The sequence below is a fragment of the Eucalyptus grandis genome, chromosome 5, assembly GCF_016545825.1.
Source record: "Eucalyptus grandis isolate ANBG69807.140 chromosome 5, ASM1654582v1, whole genome shotgun sequence".
In the NCBI taxonomy this organism is placed as follows: Eukaryota; Viridiplantae; Streptophyta; class Magnoliopsida; order Myrtales; family Myrtaceae; genus Eucalyptus; species Eucalyptus grandis.
In genome coordinates, this window is record NC_052616.1 from 22,130,356 (window position 1) to 22,147,693 (window position 17,338).

Here is a 17,338-nt window from a genome sequence, read left to right on the forward strand (position 1 = left end):
CGAATTTGATGTTACGTCGGTCCATGTCATGGCTGAAGTTTTTTTGTACACGCGAGGCTTTTCTCTAGGACAATGAATCTTGGAAAAGGCCATTCGGCACGTTCTAGCATAGCCATTCCTGTCTGCAGATGAGCGCAAGAAAGGGCGAGAAAAACAATGTTGTTTTGTGCTGACAAATAATGAATACATCCGCGCAGCATATGCTCTCCATTCAAATGATTCCTGGAGACAAGTCTGCCATGGAAGGAACCAGTGGTGCAGTGCCTAATATAACAGTGTTCCTTTGTGTGTTTTGTATTGTAAAACAACCGAATGGCCGACAAGGGGAAAGCCAAAATTGTGAAAAGTTAGAGGTCCGTGTCTTTAGGAAACACCGACTACGCTCTACATCCGCAACCTGTTTTCTTATTTTGTATACAAAGTCCAACTGCAGCGTAGGAACGTCAATTAGTCCTTACAAGCTAGGACACAATAAATGTGGCCAAGCGGAACCTGATTCGTTGTAGATGAAACAAAGAGCTCTTCTGTTTGCTGATTAAGCAGAGTCAATAATAGCATACTAATGGAGTTCTCACCTGAATATGAGCTCAAACCTGTCTTTCTTCACGAAACAGAATTGCAGATTCTTCAGGAACTTCAGGGAGCATGGCCAAAGATGGACTCACCTTGCCTGAAGGAGCAAGTCAGCATCATTTTGCAACTCGGTTTCCTTGGAATCCTGCTGCTAGTTTCCTTGAGGAAATTAGTGCATCTTCTGGGAAACAGGAGCAATGCTACGGATCAGGCAACAGACAGGCACATGATTTGTCACAAATCCGGCATAATAGACAGATCCAGCATTGTCTGCACAGCGTTAGTACTGGGGACACATCTGTTAATGCTATCAATGTTGGTAAATGGCAACGACGCCACATGTCGTTCTAAAACTCAAGCATTTTCATCAGTGATCATGCAAGTAGTATCCTGGGCAGTTACACTCATAGTACTGTACAAGATACGGAGGGAGAAGTATATGAAGTTCCCATGGATTCTAAGGGCATGGTGGATGTGCAACTTCCTCTTATCTCTTTTTTGCACAACTCTCGACATCAACTATATAATTAAGTCCCACAGCCACTTAAGGACACGAGACCTGGCAAACTTCATGTGTCTGCTCGCCTCCACTGGACTGTTTAGCATTTCCATTCGTGGAAAGACAGGCATGGTCTTCTCGCATGCCGATGGCATGAGGGAACCTCTTCTTTCTGAAAAAGTCAAGAAACATTCAGAATCCAAAAGGGAATCTCCATATGGAAAAGCTACACTCTTGCAACTCATTACCTTCTCTTGGCTGAACCCATTATTTGCCGTAGGGATCAAGAAGCCCCTCGAGCAAAATGACGTGCCCGATCTAGACATCAAGGATTCTGCAGCATTTAGTTCTCATTCTTTTAGCAACTGCATAAAGCAAGTCAAGGATAATGATGGAGCCAAAAATCCGTCCATCTACAAAGCAATCTTCTTTTTCATCAGAAAGAAAGCAGCGATTAATGCACTTTTTGCAGTAGTAGGTGCCGGAGCAACATATGTTGGTCCATACCTCATAGATGACTTTGTCAATTTCCTAACTGACAAGAAAAGCAGGAGCTTGGAGAGTGGCTATCTTCTGACATTAGCCTTTGTAGGTGCCAAAATGGTTGAGACTACAGCACAGAGACAGTGGACTTTTGGAGCACACCAACTAGGCCTTCAGCTTAGAGCAGCTCTGGTATCGCACATATACAAGAAGGGGCTAGTTCTGTCAGGCCAATCTCGCCAAAGTCACACCAGTGGAGAGATCATCAATTACATGAGCGTGGATGTCCAGAGAATCACAGATCTCATCTATTACTTAAACTTATTTTTGATACTACCCATACAAATCTCATTAGCAATCTACATTTTGCAGACCAAATTAGGTTTAGGGTCTGTCGCTGCACTTGCGGCAACATTCACTGTTATGGCTTGCAATATACCTCTAACGAGAACTCAGAAAAAATATCAGTCCAAGATCATGGAAGCTAAAGATAGCAGGATGAAATCCACATCAGAGGTTCTTCGAAATATGAAAACCATAAAACTTCAAGCTTGGGACAATCAGTTCCTCAACAAACTAGAGAGCTTGAGGAAAATAGAGTACAAGTGGTTATGGAAGTCGAAACGACTGGGAGCACTATCAGGTTTCATCTTCTGGGGTTCACCCACATTCATCTCCACCGTGACTTTTGGCACATGTATGCTAATGGGCATTGAACTTACAGCTGGAAGAGTCTTAGCAGCCCTGGCCACTTTCCAAATGTTACAAGATCCCATATTTAGTCTTCCAGACTTGCTCAATGTACTTGCACAGAGTAAAGTTTCAGCGGACAGAGTTGCTTCTTACCTGCAAGAAGATGAAATTCAACAGAATGCAATTGAATATATTCCAAAGAATCAAACACAGTTTGATATTGAGATTATCAATGCAACATTCAGCTGGAATCCTGACTTGATAACCCCTACTATGAGTGATATCGAGTTAAAAGTTAAGAGGGGAATGAAAGTGGCGATCTGTGGGACAGTAGGATCAGGGAAGTCGAGCCTTCTGTCATGCATCCTGGGAGAAATAGAGAAGCTCTCTGGCCAAGTGAAAATCAGTGGTACAAAAGCTTATGTTCCACAGTCTCCTTGGATACTGTCGGGGAATATAAGGGATAACATTCTCTTTGGAAATCCATATGATCCTGACAAGTATGACCGAACAGTCCAGTCATGTGCTTTAGTTAAGGATTTCGAGCTGTTCTCAGCGGGTGATCTCACAGAGATTGGAGAAAGAGGCATCAACATGAGTGGAGGGCAGAAGCAAAGGATACAAATTGCACGTGCAGTTTACCAAGATGCTGATATATATCTGCTCGATGACCCTTTCAGTGCAGTGGATGCTCATACAGGCACACAACTCTTTGCAGTAAGTTTTTACACTCTTGAGCAAGAATAATTATACAATGATGTATATCAAAGTCAGATCCTTTTACAACATCTCATATGCTTTACAACAAAAAATTGCATACTGAGTTTATTACCTGTAGGATTGCCTGATGGGAATGCTCAAAGACAAGACAATTCTCTATGTGACCCACCAGGTCGAATTTCTTCCAGCAGCAGATCTCATTCTGGTATGTAACAATCACAAAAGTGATTCTCCATTTGACCACAGTGAGCATTCAGAAAGAACAAATGTTTGATTAAAATAGATGGACATATTATGAAAACAACTCAGAAGATTTGACAATTGACTCACCCTCGAGAATCTGAAAGTCCACAGGCCATGATATTGAACTTTCATCTTTTGCTTCCCTTAAGCGATGTCTAAGCTCATATGTTGATGATGCTACTGTGGATCTGACATCAACAGGTGATGCGGGATGGAAGAATAGCACAGGCTGGCAAGTTTGAAGATCTCTTGAAACAGAATATAGGATTTGAAGTGTTGGTGGGTGCTCATAGCGAAGCCCTCAAGTCAATCCTCACAGTTGAAAATTCAAGCAGAACAACTCAGGACCCAACAGCTGATGGCAAATCCAACAACGATTTCAATTCTACAGCTGAAATTCAACCCAGAGAGCATGACTCTGAGCATGATCTATCCTTGGACAAATTAGAGAAGGAAGGGAGACTGGTGCAAGATGAAGAACGAGAAAAAGGAAGCCTTGGAAAAGAAGTTTACTGGTCCTACCTAACAACAGTGAAGGGCGGAGTGCTAGTCCTGATAATTCTCCTGGCTCAGGCCTCATTTCAGATACTTCTAGTAGCCAGTAATTATTGGATGGCATGGGTTTTTCCTCCAACAAGTGATACTGAACCCGTGTATAAAATGGATATCATCCTGCTTGTTTACGTACTGCTCGCTGTTGGAAGTTCACTCTGCATACTTCTTCGAGCATTGCTTCTTGCAGTAGCAGGATTATGGACAGCACAGACGCTATTCACAAAAATGCTTCACAGTGTAATGCGGGCGCCAATGGCACTGTTTGACTCAACCCCCACTGGAAGAATCTTAAGCCGGGTGAGCAACATTGTCCTCCTGCATTTCAAGTCTTAAGTTCATCATTATACATGAACATTGAAAGTGATAGCAAGCATAAATTTATTTGTTTTTTCCATCATCCTTTCAGTTTCTTGAGAAGCAGGGGAAAATGACATCATAAGTGCCATAACTTTCATGCGTTGCTCACTTCAAGGCCATAACTTTGGTTTCAATCACTTGAGTACCATAACTTATGTACAACACTCACTTGAGTGCTATTTTTAAAAACATTCACTATAAGTGCTATGCCACATCAGATTTTCAACACTTCGGTAAACGTTTTTAAAAAGTTTGGCACTCAAGTGATCGATTGAAAGTCATGGCACTCAAATGGTCATTTTTTTGAAGTTAGGACACTTAAGTGAATGAAAAAAAGTTATGGTACTCAATTAAGCACCATACAAAAGTTATTGCACTTGTGGTGTTTCTATCCCTAATAAGCAAATATACAATCAAGGGTATAAGCAACCACAGAATCAGACGAGGAGTTGAACAATGAGATGTATACGCTTATCTGCAACTGTCAAAGATCACTTACACCTATGCTCAGATTGAAATAATATGGCCTTCGTCAGTAGAAATCTCAAAAAATAAAACCTGTTCTTATTGCTCTTTATAGTTTTAACAAATATACTAAATCTTTGAAAGGTTTAGGTGATGTCCACTCCTCAACTAGGGATTCTACAAGACCCCAATCAAACTTTCAAGACAAATTCTTCAACATTTCAAGATTTAACAGAAGCTCCACAGAAACAACTAAAAGACAGATTGAAATCATTTCATTCGTGGATTAATTTGAATTGGGATAATTTGACAGTGCCAAATAACTCACCACAACTGCCACAACCTTTTAATATGCCATCCTATCATAAATTCTATACATGCAAATATTATCGAGTTACACATGATCATGTAACAGGTTACAAAGGCTGATGTTGGTGTGATGATGTTGAACCATATCGTATGCAGGCATCCACTGATCAGAGTGTGCTAGACTTGGAAATGGCATGGAGTGTAGGGTGGTGTGCTTTCTCCATAATACAGCTTCTAGGAACAATTGCAGTGATGTCGCAGGTAGCATGGGAAGTATTTGTGATCTTCATCCCAGTGACTGCAATATGCATATGGTACCAGGTAATTCCATTCCTGCCAATAGTTGCACAATTCTTCCTAGGACAGGTTTTTGGAAGCATGTGAAGCATACTGGCATAACGATGGCCCATGTATTTAAGTACTTTAAATGCTACATTTCAACATTTCCTAAAAGAAATGGAGTTGGTCATGGTCATTAAAAAAAAAAAAAAGAACTTAACAGCCGTATCTAGAATCTGAATCAAATTCTTCAAAGCAGTTTGATCAAAGAATTGACAAGTCCAGTTCCAATAGATAATGTCCGGACATCCATATCCGCTTCAATTCTTTGTACGGTGTGACTCTAGCAACGTCTTAAGCAATTCAGGAACTTCAGCATTCTTTGAAAGAGTTCAAAGATGAATAGGTGGGAAGATTTTTCCACTCCCCATGATAGGGAGATATGAGTCGGCCAAATACTATGACAAGTAAAATGCTCCTAATAAGTTGCTCCAAAATATGCCACCAAACACTGAGACTATATTGAAAAATTGATTGAAACATCTTCTTTCCTCATTTCAGCAATACTACATAGCAACAGCAAGAGAACTAGCCCGCTTATCAGGGATTCAACGAGCTCCAATTCTACACCACTTTGCAGAATCAATAGCAGGAGCAGCAACAATTCGAGCTTTTGACCAAGAAGATCGATTCACTGGTGGAAATTTAGGGCTTGTAGACAACCACTCAAGGCCATGGTTTTATAACGTGTCCACAATGGAATGGCTTTCATTTCGCCTAGATCTATTGTCTAACTTTGTCTTTGCCTTTTCATTGGTTTTGCTGGTATCCCTCCCTGAAGGAATTATTGATCCAAGTAAGTCATGCAAATCCTCCCAGGACATTTCACTACTGCCAGATCCTGAGTAGTATCTACCATGCATACCATAGGCATTTCTGTATAATTCGAACAAGACATCTGCTAGAATCAACATTCAAAAACAAGAAAATCTCAAATTGAATAATAGTCAAGCAGTTAATATAAAATCCTCTGTACCAAATTCAAGCATAGTCTAGTATGAAGCACTTATTAGAACAGGATTTATACAGAAAAAACTTCAAAAATAATCGATTTTATGTTGCAGGCATAGCAGGGTTGGCTGTAACGTATGGAATTACCTTGAGTGAACTTCAAGCAAGTGTTGTATGGCATTTATGCAATGCTGAGAACAAAATGATCTCATTTGAAAGAATACTGCAGTACTCAAACTTAGCAAGTGAAGCAGCTCTTTTGATAGAAGACAGCAGACCTCCAAGCAACTGGCCAGAAACGGGAAAGATATGCTTCAGAAACTTGAAGGTAAGCTAAACATCGAATTTCAAGATATCAAGTGAAAATCTCAGTTCCCATATCCCAACATTTTTTAATATATTCTGCATCACTAATGGAACGAAAATCTCAGTTACCATATCCCAACATTATTTGATATTTTCTCCATCCCTAGTGGATAAGATTTTTATAATTGCTATCAATCTCACTCTCATCCTCTGGATTGCTCATGAGATGTCTTGGACTCACTGATATATTTATTCTTGCAGATCCGATATGCTGAACATCTCCCATCTGTCCTTAAAAACATTACCTGTACGTTTCCTGGCAGGAGAAAAATCGGTGTAGTAGGAAGGACAGGGAGTGGAAAATCAACACTCATACAGGCCATCTTTAGGACTGTTGAGCCCAGAGAAGGAAGCATTATAATTGATGATATTGACATATCCAAAATAGGCCTTCATGACCTTAGATCAAGACTCAGCATCATTCCACAGGACCCTACAATGTTTGAAGGAACAGTAAGGGGGAACCTTGACCCATTGGAGCAATTCTCTGATAGAGAAGTGTGGGAGGTAAACCTTCTTTTCCCTAAAGCTTTGCCTCATATGTGCCTTAAGTAAAAGAAGAAATTCAATAATTAAGATTATATAGCAGGAGAAGATCTCATGTCCAAGTGATAGAAAAACCACATATGTGCCCTCACAAAAACACATTTTACCAGATTGATATCATTGACACAATTTGAATAATAAAGAGATTTTGCCACGACCAAGTACAGTGAATTACAAACAACTTCATCATATTTCACTAGCCTAAAAAGTTTCTCTATAAGAAGCTCTATAACCACACACGCAATCCCCTGGATTGGATCTACTTTGGATGTCATGATAACAGAACTTACTGATTTTATAGGCTTTGGAGAAATGTCAACTTGGTGATATTGTCAGAGGAAAGGAAGAAAAGCTAGATTTCGCAGGTCTGATCCATTAACCACATCCGTCATACAAAGTTGCAAGCTCTGTGGAAATATATTCACTGATCATATTTTTCCTAGCAGTCGTGGAGAATGGCGAAAACTGGAGTGCGGGCCAAAGACAGTTATTCTGTCTTGGAAGAGCCTTGCTGAAGAAAAGCAGTATACTTGTACTTGATGAAGCAACGGCATCAGTTGATTCTGCTACTGATGGCGTCATCCAAAAGATCATTAGTCAAGAATTTAAAAACCGCACAGTCGTGACAATAGCTCACAGAATCCATACAGTCATAGACAGCGACCTTGTCTTGGTTCTTAGTGAAGGTAGGATTAAGACATTTTTCCGTAATAACTCCCTCTCTCTTGCCTAAACATTTCTATGTTGGGATTGATACTGATAGCGCCTTTTCTTTTTTGTTGGGATCGAGCAGGACGAATAGCAGAGTTTGACACACCCACAAAATTACTGGAGAGAGAAGATTCATTCTTCTCCAAGCTCATAAGGGAGTACTCCATGAGATCACAGAGTTTCAGCAGCTTTAGCACAACGAAATAGCTAAACCCAGCAGTGACAACACGAAAGGGAACAGTATCGAGGCGGATTTGGAGAAACCATTGAAGGTCTGACAGGTGCATCATATGGTGGAAATGCTTGGGGTCGACATGGGTGCATCGAATAAAAGATCAAACAATCTGTGAAGTAAATAGAGCTTCGGCATCATGCTAAGTTCAGATACTTCATTGTGAGATAATCCAATGGACTTTTCCAGATAATCCAAATGTATCTGAGACGTGTAGGTGAGTAACCGAGTGTCCTTTTTGTTAGGACAACAACAACAATTTTACAAACCGAAAAGGAAGATGCTTTGCTGCAGTAGCATTTAGTAACAGGATTATGTAGAAATTTTTGCTCTTTTTCGTGAATGGCATTCCTAAGGTGACGAAATCTCAGTACAGACTTTCCTCACACTGCCACCATCAACTAGTTTGGGAGATCCTTCAAGTTGGAAACAGAGTCGTTGAGAAATTTAGAAGAGACTCATGAACAACCCTCCCTCCTTTCCCCTTTGGTATTGCGTACTCATTCCTCGATCAAACGAGCACGGATTGTGCAAGTAAATGTCGTGATTCACGAACATCATGTGCATGCAGAAACCCGTATTCAAAAGACTCCGCTATTGCATCAGCGACCATCAATCCAAGTTCTTTACCTGTCAAAACCGAACTTCGCATCAACGGTTATGAATCTTCCAAGCCAGCAACTACTCTCTACGAGAACAAACTCATGGAAAAAAATTCAATCATCATGAGCCTCCAACAAGGTCCGAGAAAGTGGAAAAAACCTCCTCTCTTGTCCCACATCTAAGGAGGGAGATCTTGGTCTTATGAGCCTCTAATCAACATTTTAAAGGTGAGGGAAAAACCGCTGGGATGGAAAGTGCAGAAAGTATCGGGATGTTATACAGAAAGCATCAGCTCCAGCGACACCACGCTTGACTGCGAATGTCCATCGACCACCTCCAGCTCAAGAGACGTTACCGGCCACCTTTGTGATTTATTGGGTTACTTAATTTTATTATATAGTTTCAACGCATGCTATTTAGAGTTAGACTTTAGGCTTTATCTCATATTTTAATTATCTCGTTGCATTGATTAAGACGTATTAGGGCGTCAAATCTTCTGACTTCTCTACATTGACTTTTATCTGACGTAGAACATTAGATATGTAAAGATCACGTAAGATTTTTTATTATGTGGACAAATTTAATAGTTAACTTTAGAATCTGTAGGTGCAACTCAAGGCATTCATATACTAAAAGTCCTAAACATTCAGACATTTTATAGAACAGTATGACCAATCATTAACATTTCAAAAAATGCAATTAAATCCTAAACACTTTAAAGTTCATGCATTCATATTCTAAACTCGCTATCATTGGCATCGAGAATGGTTTTGGCCATAATCATGAAGAAAATATAGTTTTCGTTGTCGAGTGTATAATTTAGATTATGAGTATAAACAAAAACAATAATCACAATTTATGTGAGATTGCATAAATAAAAAAATAGCGTTTACGTTATTTGATTGAGAGTATGACTTAGATTATGAGTATCTATTAAAAATAATTCTTAAATTCTATATGAGATTGAGTGAAAAATCTGCATTCATCTCGAATTAAATCATGAAAAGTTGATCGAATGCCTAGTTAATCATTCATAGATATCTAAAGGATCAAAATTGACAGAATTTCAAGTAATAAATCCGGATTACTAATACCCCGTTTGTGCAAAATCGAAATTATAATTCAACTAAAGAATCGAAATAGAAAATTCGAATTGAATATCCACGGAGATAATTGATTAATGGCCGATGGTCGGCTGAACTCAAAGAACCGCCCCAAGGCAGATGAATTCTTAGATACAACGACTTTGGATGATGCGTATAGAAGCACAAAGAAGACATCAATATGAAACTTAACACGGCAGTTCCATTGGACCAATTGACTTTTAGAAGCCACAGAACAAGATCACTAACGATTTCTTGTTCTCAGCTAAGTAGCACTGTGACACGACACGCCGACACATCATTTCTCAAAAAATAGAGAATTCCGACACATTGGAACATGTTATATATTAAATATATAATTTTATATATACATAATAAATTATCATTTTATGATTATTTCAATCAAATTCATAAATAAATAAATAATTAAAAAAAGCCTAGAATGAATATATACTAAGAACATTAATCCACCATTTATTAATATCATTCATTATTTCAATTTGATAAATTCAACTCTATTTCAATAATTCATAAAACTTAGAGAAAAAACAAGTGATTTATATTCTAGACTCGCATGTTAGATATGTTAGCAGAGAAGAGAAAAAACTTAAGGGTGAATTGTGTATCACGGGAAGTTAGATTCAGAAGAGGAAAAGATTAGGTTTTTCTTCTTTTTTTCCATTTATTATTTTTATTATTGTATTTTATTTTCTCACATATATATTTTAACCTCTCATTTATTGAATTTTTAAAATTGATCTCGGTATTAGAATTACGTATCGAAAACTCATGTCAAAATTCCGACTCGAATATCGGAGAATGTTGGGAAAGTTGATCAGATATCAAATTTTCAACACATGTTAACGAGTGTCCGAAAGTGTCCGACATGTCGGAATGTCCGACACAACACGAAGACTCCTGGAAAGTGTCTGTGCTTCGTACGTTCTTAGGATGTGCAGCGAATCGAAAAGGCAATAGCCTTGGTGCCAACCAGTGCATGGCGTCGACAAAATGTCGGAGGTTTCGAAATTACACTCATTACCTTTTGGTAACTATGCAGCACATCGATAATCCCTTGGTGATGCAGGAGCATCCGAATTAGCTCGAATTAGCTCCATCGACGAGTATAACACTATTGATGCTCATTCAAGCCAAGGCAAAATTTAGTCATTGTTTCAATGGATCAAGAATGATTAAAGAGTTATCGATTCCATTCCGGAATCACTCACCCACATACGCATCACTTAGGTCAGTTCAACTTTTCCCTATGCATTCTGAAGTCTATGGACAAATAAGAATTGTAGTACCCTGCACCCCAAGACGATCGATATGTCACCATAAAAAGGTCGATATGAATTTGTGAAATAACACGAGATCTAATCGAATCGCACGCATAAATCACTTTCCTATGGCAATGTGTATGAACTCGAATCTGTTCCTGGTAGTGATTATAACCTGCCACACCAGCTCTCATCAACAACGTGTCAATATTCAGTTCTGTATAATGTTTATGGTCCAATATCATCTGGAATTTCTTTGAAAAAGCATCAACTCAAGAAATATAAATGTGACAGATATTTCAGGGAAAGAGAGGAAGAAAACGTCCATTGCTTTTCGCTGCAAAATGTATGACAATGCCGATGTAAACAGACCAAAACTGAAGAGTCTGCACATTAATCCGCGCCAAATTTGATTATACCAGTTCAGACAGATGACAATGAACGGTACTTATTTACACAACAAGCTAAAATGGTAACAGGAAAAGAGGTTCAGTAATGAATTGAAACCACCTTTGACCAAAAAAGAAAAGAAGAATTCAAACTACCCTGTAAAGAGCATCTTTCCGGTAAACAAGCCTATGCACACACAAGGGAGTTCTACACAGAAGCCCATTTAAAAGGCGCAATACTCGACATACTTACTCAATCCTCACGCTGGGAAAGGAGCAAAAATCTCAGCAACTAAGACAAATATGTCTGAGAGGAACTGAACATTTCAACAAACAAGCAGTTCTCAGATCCATTCAACATACACTTAAATATAGAAGAATTACATCTCAGTCATCGTGTTACATATTTGAGTCAGTACATGCCAACTATATGTACTAGATAAGAGCATATGAGCTCTCCGCAAAATCCACGAGATCAGATCTCATCTAACCAAAATTGACGCTTACCAACCACCCCAAAATACCATAGATTTCCCTATTACAACTTAAAAATCAATTGATTTCGCAGTAGAACAGCTTAGCAATCCTAGTTTTGTCTTGTCCCACATTATCCAGTTTGAAGATGGTAATAAATGGCAGTAATGAAGCTTGAAATAAGACGACCACTGATGAAATATGATCAATCAATGCCCAAGCTGGAATAGGGTTCATAGCCACCCTGGCAATCAGGAAAAACCGCATAGAGAGTCTGATCTTAGAATCATTGCCTTTAAAAGTGATTCGCTGAAAGTATGAAAAGCTCTCTACCCCAAATACATCTGTATCCGATTAATGCTTGTTTAAAACCAAAATGAGAAACAATCTATATCAACAGCGGCAAGGAGGAAACAAAAAAAGGTGGCAAGGACGACATTGAGCAGGGTCTACATTCAACTACTAAAATTAAACAGATCGATTGAAAAGAAAATGCTTCTTAGCTTTGATGACTCCCCTTCCCATGTCACAATTCCATTGCTTCACCGTTTCGGATTTCTTATGCTATGTTTATGCCTAATATGATGATCCCAACTCCCAAGCCTCTAAGAATGCACTGTCGACTAAATTAAGAATAGCCAAAAAGCCACATGGCATATCCCAAAGGTGGAGAAAGGAAAAAAGAGCTATTTTAATTTTATTTATTTTTATGAATCAGTACTACTGGAAGATGCTACTCACGGAGCAGTCATCATGAACACGCCATATTGTCTCCCCCAAAAGGTTTGCCACAGACAATACTGTCAACTGAGGAAAATAGTTCTGTTCAGACACTGGGATGGTGTTGGTTATGATCACTTCTTGAAATAAACCACTTGACAATCTCTCAATTGCTGGAGGACTGCAAGAAAATAAGGCATATAGATTCAGTGCAAACAAGTGCAACAACAAAGGATGCACGATACAAAACCCACAAAAAATGGAATTTTTTTCAACATCACATTAGGAGTCAACCTCACAAAAAATCATTCAAAGTAGGATCAGTCACTTAGGTAATTGATGTTAGATATATCTTTGATTTTTGACAGCTTTCTAAGCTGCTAAACTTCCTCCTCCTCTTCCAAAAGGGCATGCAACCACAAACAACTTTGTTGGAAAGCCCAACCGAAAAGCTTAAATTGATTGAATGGCAGCAGACTTCAAAATTGCAAGGCCCATCGGAACTCCAAAGTTAAGTAGATGAAGTATGTTTATAAGCTGAGGGTTCATAAAGTGAGAATAGACCTAAAGTGATGGTCAAATAAACCCCTTCAGGTAGATGGCTTCGGATTAGCTTTCTTTCAAGGCATTACAACAGGGTATGATTTTAAAAGTAAAATAAAAAAAAGGTTATGGTAAAGGTTCCCTTAGGATCTTATAAGGTGAATTTGTTTTTGGAATTCACACCTATTCACCTCTCAAACACAGTTCAGAAAAAGCGCACATGTTCACACAACAATGAAATTGGACATTATTGCACACTTGCAACTTACACATTATCGGTGAACCATAAACTGCCAATAGAAAGATCACATGTCACTACTTGACAAGCAAATCATACCTGAAAACAGCATGCGTAGTGCATGCATAAACTTCTCTGGCTCCCTCTTGATGCAACAGAGCTGCGCCTTTGGCAATAGTCCCTATTTGTCACAGTTATAGCCATTTATACTGCGTGAATATGCACTTAATATCTAACCATCTAGTAATAGCAACAAAGCCATTGGACCAGACACACGGGAAAAAAAAAAAGTCAAAAAGTGTTCAATGTACTTAATTAAAAAAATTAGTCCAGTACACTGATATCACTACATACTCAAATTAAAATAATTAATCCAGTAAGGTGATTTGTGATTTTGCAAAGGGTGGTATCCCATTAAAACCTTTTCAATGATTTTTTCTTTTTCAAGAAATAAATAATAAACATGTGTGGATGTATGTGCGTGTGTGCCCATATAGAGAGAGATGAATGAGGAAACACAGCATATGGGAAACTTACCTGCTGTATCTATCATGTCATCCACCATAACTGCCACCTTCCCCTTGACATCACCAATCAAATTCATCACCTACAGATGGACAATGATTACTTTACGCGCACAAAGTCAAAAGCAAATGCACGATTCATTTCGCTGCCACGATAAGCAGATGTTGGAGAAGTTTCATTCAGAGCAATTCAGGAATTTCACGTTTAAACAGTAAATCAAAAAGACCTTAGCCAACTCATCCAAGATGCTGCTTTGTGAGGACACCAACTTATAATATCTTTTTTGGCATCTAGCAAGGTGGAATAACAACTTAAAACTTATAATACATTTTCTGATTTCCTTTTGCATATGAAAATGCTTAAGTACATTCACCCCATTGATTTAATCCATGTCTCCAAGAGACCAATAAGATTAGTCAGCCATATGCAGAAACTATTTACAAATTGTTTGGGCTAAAGACTTGTACCAGCTGTTGACATAGTCCCATAATTTTCAATTCAATATAGCTCCACAAATGTAACTAAAAGCTGGCAGACTTGTTTAAAGCATCAGATCTCCAAGTTTTCCAAAAAAAATTTAAGTCTTTTAGTGCATAGCAGTAACTAGAATCCATATATCATTACCTCTGCAACATTATGAGCTTGACGCCTTTTATCCACAATGGCAAGCGGTGCATCAGATAATTTTTTTGCAAAGGCACGAGCTCTAGCTACTCCACCAACGTCAGGCGAGACCACAACCAAATCATCTGAGCAGATGGTCTTACTGGCAAGATAATCAAGAATGACAGGCTACACAAATAAAGAGGACATCAGAACAAGTAGATCAAGACCAAAGGAAAAATCTAAATAATGCACCTATTTGTTTCAAGATACATGTTTGCTAATGATCTCCATGTTCTCTCTCTATCTCTCTCTCTCTCTCTTAAAAAATATATCCTAATTTATGCAAGGCTGCCTTTTATACTATTCTAACTAGTAATTTCAAGGCCTCCACCGGGGGATCTTGCCAAGCAAGCTTTCCTAGGAAATCAAAATTTCTTCGATCATTAAATGAATGGGTCGAAGTTTCAGCTTCTTAATTCACAGTTGCTACGGGGATCCCATGCCATCCAGGCAACTCAGGCTAGACAGAAGCCTTAGGCGTCCTGATTAGTAACCCGAATTTACAATGCCACATGATGTACAGAGAAGTGCACAATTATGGCTACAAACAATCCTTGTTTAGTATGTGTTATGATTGGAATTGTTAGAATAACCAGGCATCTTTTGCCAAAAACAACAGAAATATACACCATCAATCTGTAGTGCTGAAAGACTTGGAATAATATAAATTAAGCATCAACCTACCTGACCATACACATGATCCACTGGGATATCAAAATAGCCCATGGATTGGCCAGAATGCAGATCACAAGCCAAAACACGATTTGCACCTGCTTCCGTAATCAAATTTGCAACAAGCTTTGCCGCAATGGATTCGCGCCCTTGAGTCTGCAATGACATATTAGAATAGGAGATGAACCTCCTAAGTTCCTAACGTGTGACTTTAAAGGCTAGTTCTTCTCAAACATACCTTTCTATCAGCCCTTGCATATCCAAAGTAAGGAATCACTGCAGTAATGTTCTTTGCTGATGCCCTCCGACAAGCATCAATCATTATCAGAAGCTCCATGAGATTCTCATTGGCAGGAGGACAAGTAGGCTGCACTAGAAACACATCACATCCTCTGACGCTCTCTTGCAATTGAACGTAGATTTCTCCATCAGCAAATCGCTTTATCTTTATCTTTCCCAGCTCTAAACCCATATAGCAAGCTATTTCCTATTAAAGGAATCACAAAAAAGTCAAAACAGGGGAGTTGACAAGTATCTACTTCTCATAATGCTCAAAATGCAGGGTATCAAATTGCAAAAGTTAACAGAAGCAAAACAAGCTTTGTAAGTAATTTTAAAAAATTAGGAATACCGAGTACACATCATCCTTAATGAAATGTAGGAGATATCTCCCTGCCATCTATTGATATATAAAACTCATAAATTCTTTTGCCAATATTTTATAAGCTCGATGGCAGTCTACAATAAGGGGCATTTGCCAGCATCATCCATTGGCAACCCACAAAGAAATTTTAACAGATCGTGGAAGTACACCTAAGTGTTAGCTCCAACCTTTGGCATCAATTTTTCCAGAAACATATATGGCCCAGTTTTCACACGGTCAACAGAGTCAAATAACAGCACTAATTCACCACAGCAGAACCTAAATATCAGATTCAGAAATAGCTCCTCCATCCCACAGTCAGCTTAATTTTAGCCAATTATACTTCCTCAAAAGATTCGACATCACCATAGCGCTGCATGAAACGCACCAAGAGTAACATAACAGCCATAAGCTTTTTTTTTGGCACGATAATGAAACCAAACCTGAGAAAGAGCAGGGTTCGCAGTGCCGGAAAATATCCGGAGCCGTGTGTCATTCTTGTTGATCGAGTTTTGGGGATGCGTCGAAGTCAAAAAACTCGGTAGCGAGCCCTCGTTGTTGATGACCGGAAGGCAGGGTTTGCCATTATGGAGCTTCAGCGGTTCCACCAAATTACACCTCTACAAAAGACATAAATCAGACCACTCGATCAAGCGAAATACCTCAACCCACACCACGACGAAATAAACTCAGCCCCAGAGACCCCGTTCATCAAAGAACAAACCAAGAAAAAAGCTGCTCCCGAGGGCGACAATTTGCCATAGGAGCTCCCTAAAGGCTCAAAAAACCGAGCTTTCATTGCAAGCTGACGATACCCAGAAGAGAAAGAGAGAGACTCACGATGCCATTGTGGACCAGCAAGCGAGAGGCGGGCTCGCTGGAGGAGAAACAGGGGAACCGGACGGAGGAGCCGCAGGAGAGAGAAGACTTCAAGGGCGAGCAGATTAAAGAGGCCATGAAAGTAACCGGGATCAAAAGGGTCGGACGGAAAGGGGAGGGCGGTTGAGGCGGCGCCGGAAAGCCGGAAGCTTTGAGCTCGAGAGCCGCCGGAGGCGGAGGAGGGAGGAGGAGCAGGGGAGGGGGAGAGGGTTTGCGAGTTTTGCAGTAGCGTTGGAGGGGGATGTGGCGCTTTTGGTCAGAAATATTGTGAAAATGGGGGAATTTTGGGGGAATTTTGGGGAATTTATTAATTAGGAGGCTAAGGTTAAGGTTGTGGGATTTAACTTAACAAAAAGTGGTCAGTGGGAAAATCTGTCACTTACTTATATTTTTATGTGGGAAGGAACGCAGGGATTTGTTTCCTTCCTAAGTAAAAGGAGATAAATCTCATGCTGTCAATGAGTTTTAAGGTTGTCTTCCCTTTTTTTTTTTTCCATTTTTTCTTTTTTTGGACTTTACTGTTTCGCTTATTTTAAAATTGAATTTTATGCTCGCATTATG

The 17,338-nt window shown here is 39.3% G+C and overlaps 2 protein-coding genes across 2 annotated transcripts; one reads left to right on the forward strand and one right to left on the reverse strand.

The window, feature by feature from the left end:
- Positions 1-562: 562 nt before the first annotated feature.
- On the forward strand, positions 563-8,017 carry LOC104446414 (putative ABC transporter C family member 15). The gene is made up of 10 exons (XM_039313453.1): positions 563-2,965; positions 3,087-3,173; positions 3,413-4,063; positions 5,054-5,218; positions 5,738-6,032; positions 6,301-6,515; positions 6,755-7,060; positions 7,401-7,464; positions 7,546-7,785; positions 7,893-8,017. Exons 1-10 carry the CDS (start codon positions 563-565, stop codon positions 8,015-8,017), a joined length of 4,551 nt encoding a protein of 1,516 aa, XP_039169387.1.
- Positions 8,018-11,721: 3,704 nt separating this feature from the next.
- LOC104444513 (ribose-phosphate pyrophosphokinase 1) lies at positions 11,722-17,031 on the reverse strand. The gene is made up of 9 exons (XM_010058190.3): positions 16,739-17,031; positions 16,342-16,518; positions 15,494-15,742; positions 15,268-15,411; positions 14,542-14,709; positions 13,930-13,999; positions 13,492-13,573; positions 12,633-12,792; positions 11,722-12,135 (listed from the first exon to the last, which is right to left on the reverse strand). Exons 1-9 carry the CDS (start codon positions 16,853-16,855, stop codon positions 12,097-12,099), a joined length of 1,206 nt encoding a protein of 401 aa, XP_010056492.1. The 5' UTR covers positions 16,856-17,031; the 3' UTR covers positions 11,722-12,096.
- Positions 17,032-17,338: the final 307 nt, after the last annotated feature.

Bases quoted from the DNA above. Each gene is read 5' to 3' on its own strand.
- LOC104446414 (XM_039313453.1), top strand. From the start codon at position 563: ATGGAGTTCTCACCTGAATATGAGCTCAAACCTGTCTTTCTTCACGAA. The intron at 5,219-5,737 runs GTAATTCCATTC...TCCTCATTTCAG, and splicing joins CAATATGCATATGGTACCAG to CAATACTACATAGCAACAGC. The intron at 6,033-6,300 runs GTAAGTCATGCA...TTTATGTTGCAG, and splicing joins TGAAGGAATTATTGATCCAA to GCATAGCAGGGTTGGCTGTA.
- LOC104444513 (XM_010058190.3), bottom strand. From the start codon at position 16,855: ATGGCCTCTTTAATCTGCTCGCCCTTGAAGTCTTCTCTCTCCTGCGGC. The intron at 14,710-15,267 runs GTAGGTTGATGC...TTATTTGTGTAG, and splicing joins TGGATCATGTGTATGGTCAG to CCTGTCATTCTTGATTATCT. The intron at 14,000-14,541 runs GTAATGATATAT...GTCCATCTGTAG, and splicing joins AAGCTCATAATGTTGCAGAG to GTGATGAATTTGATTGGTGA.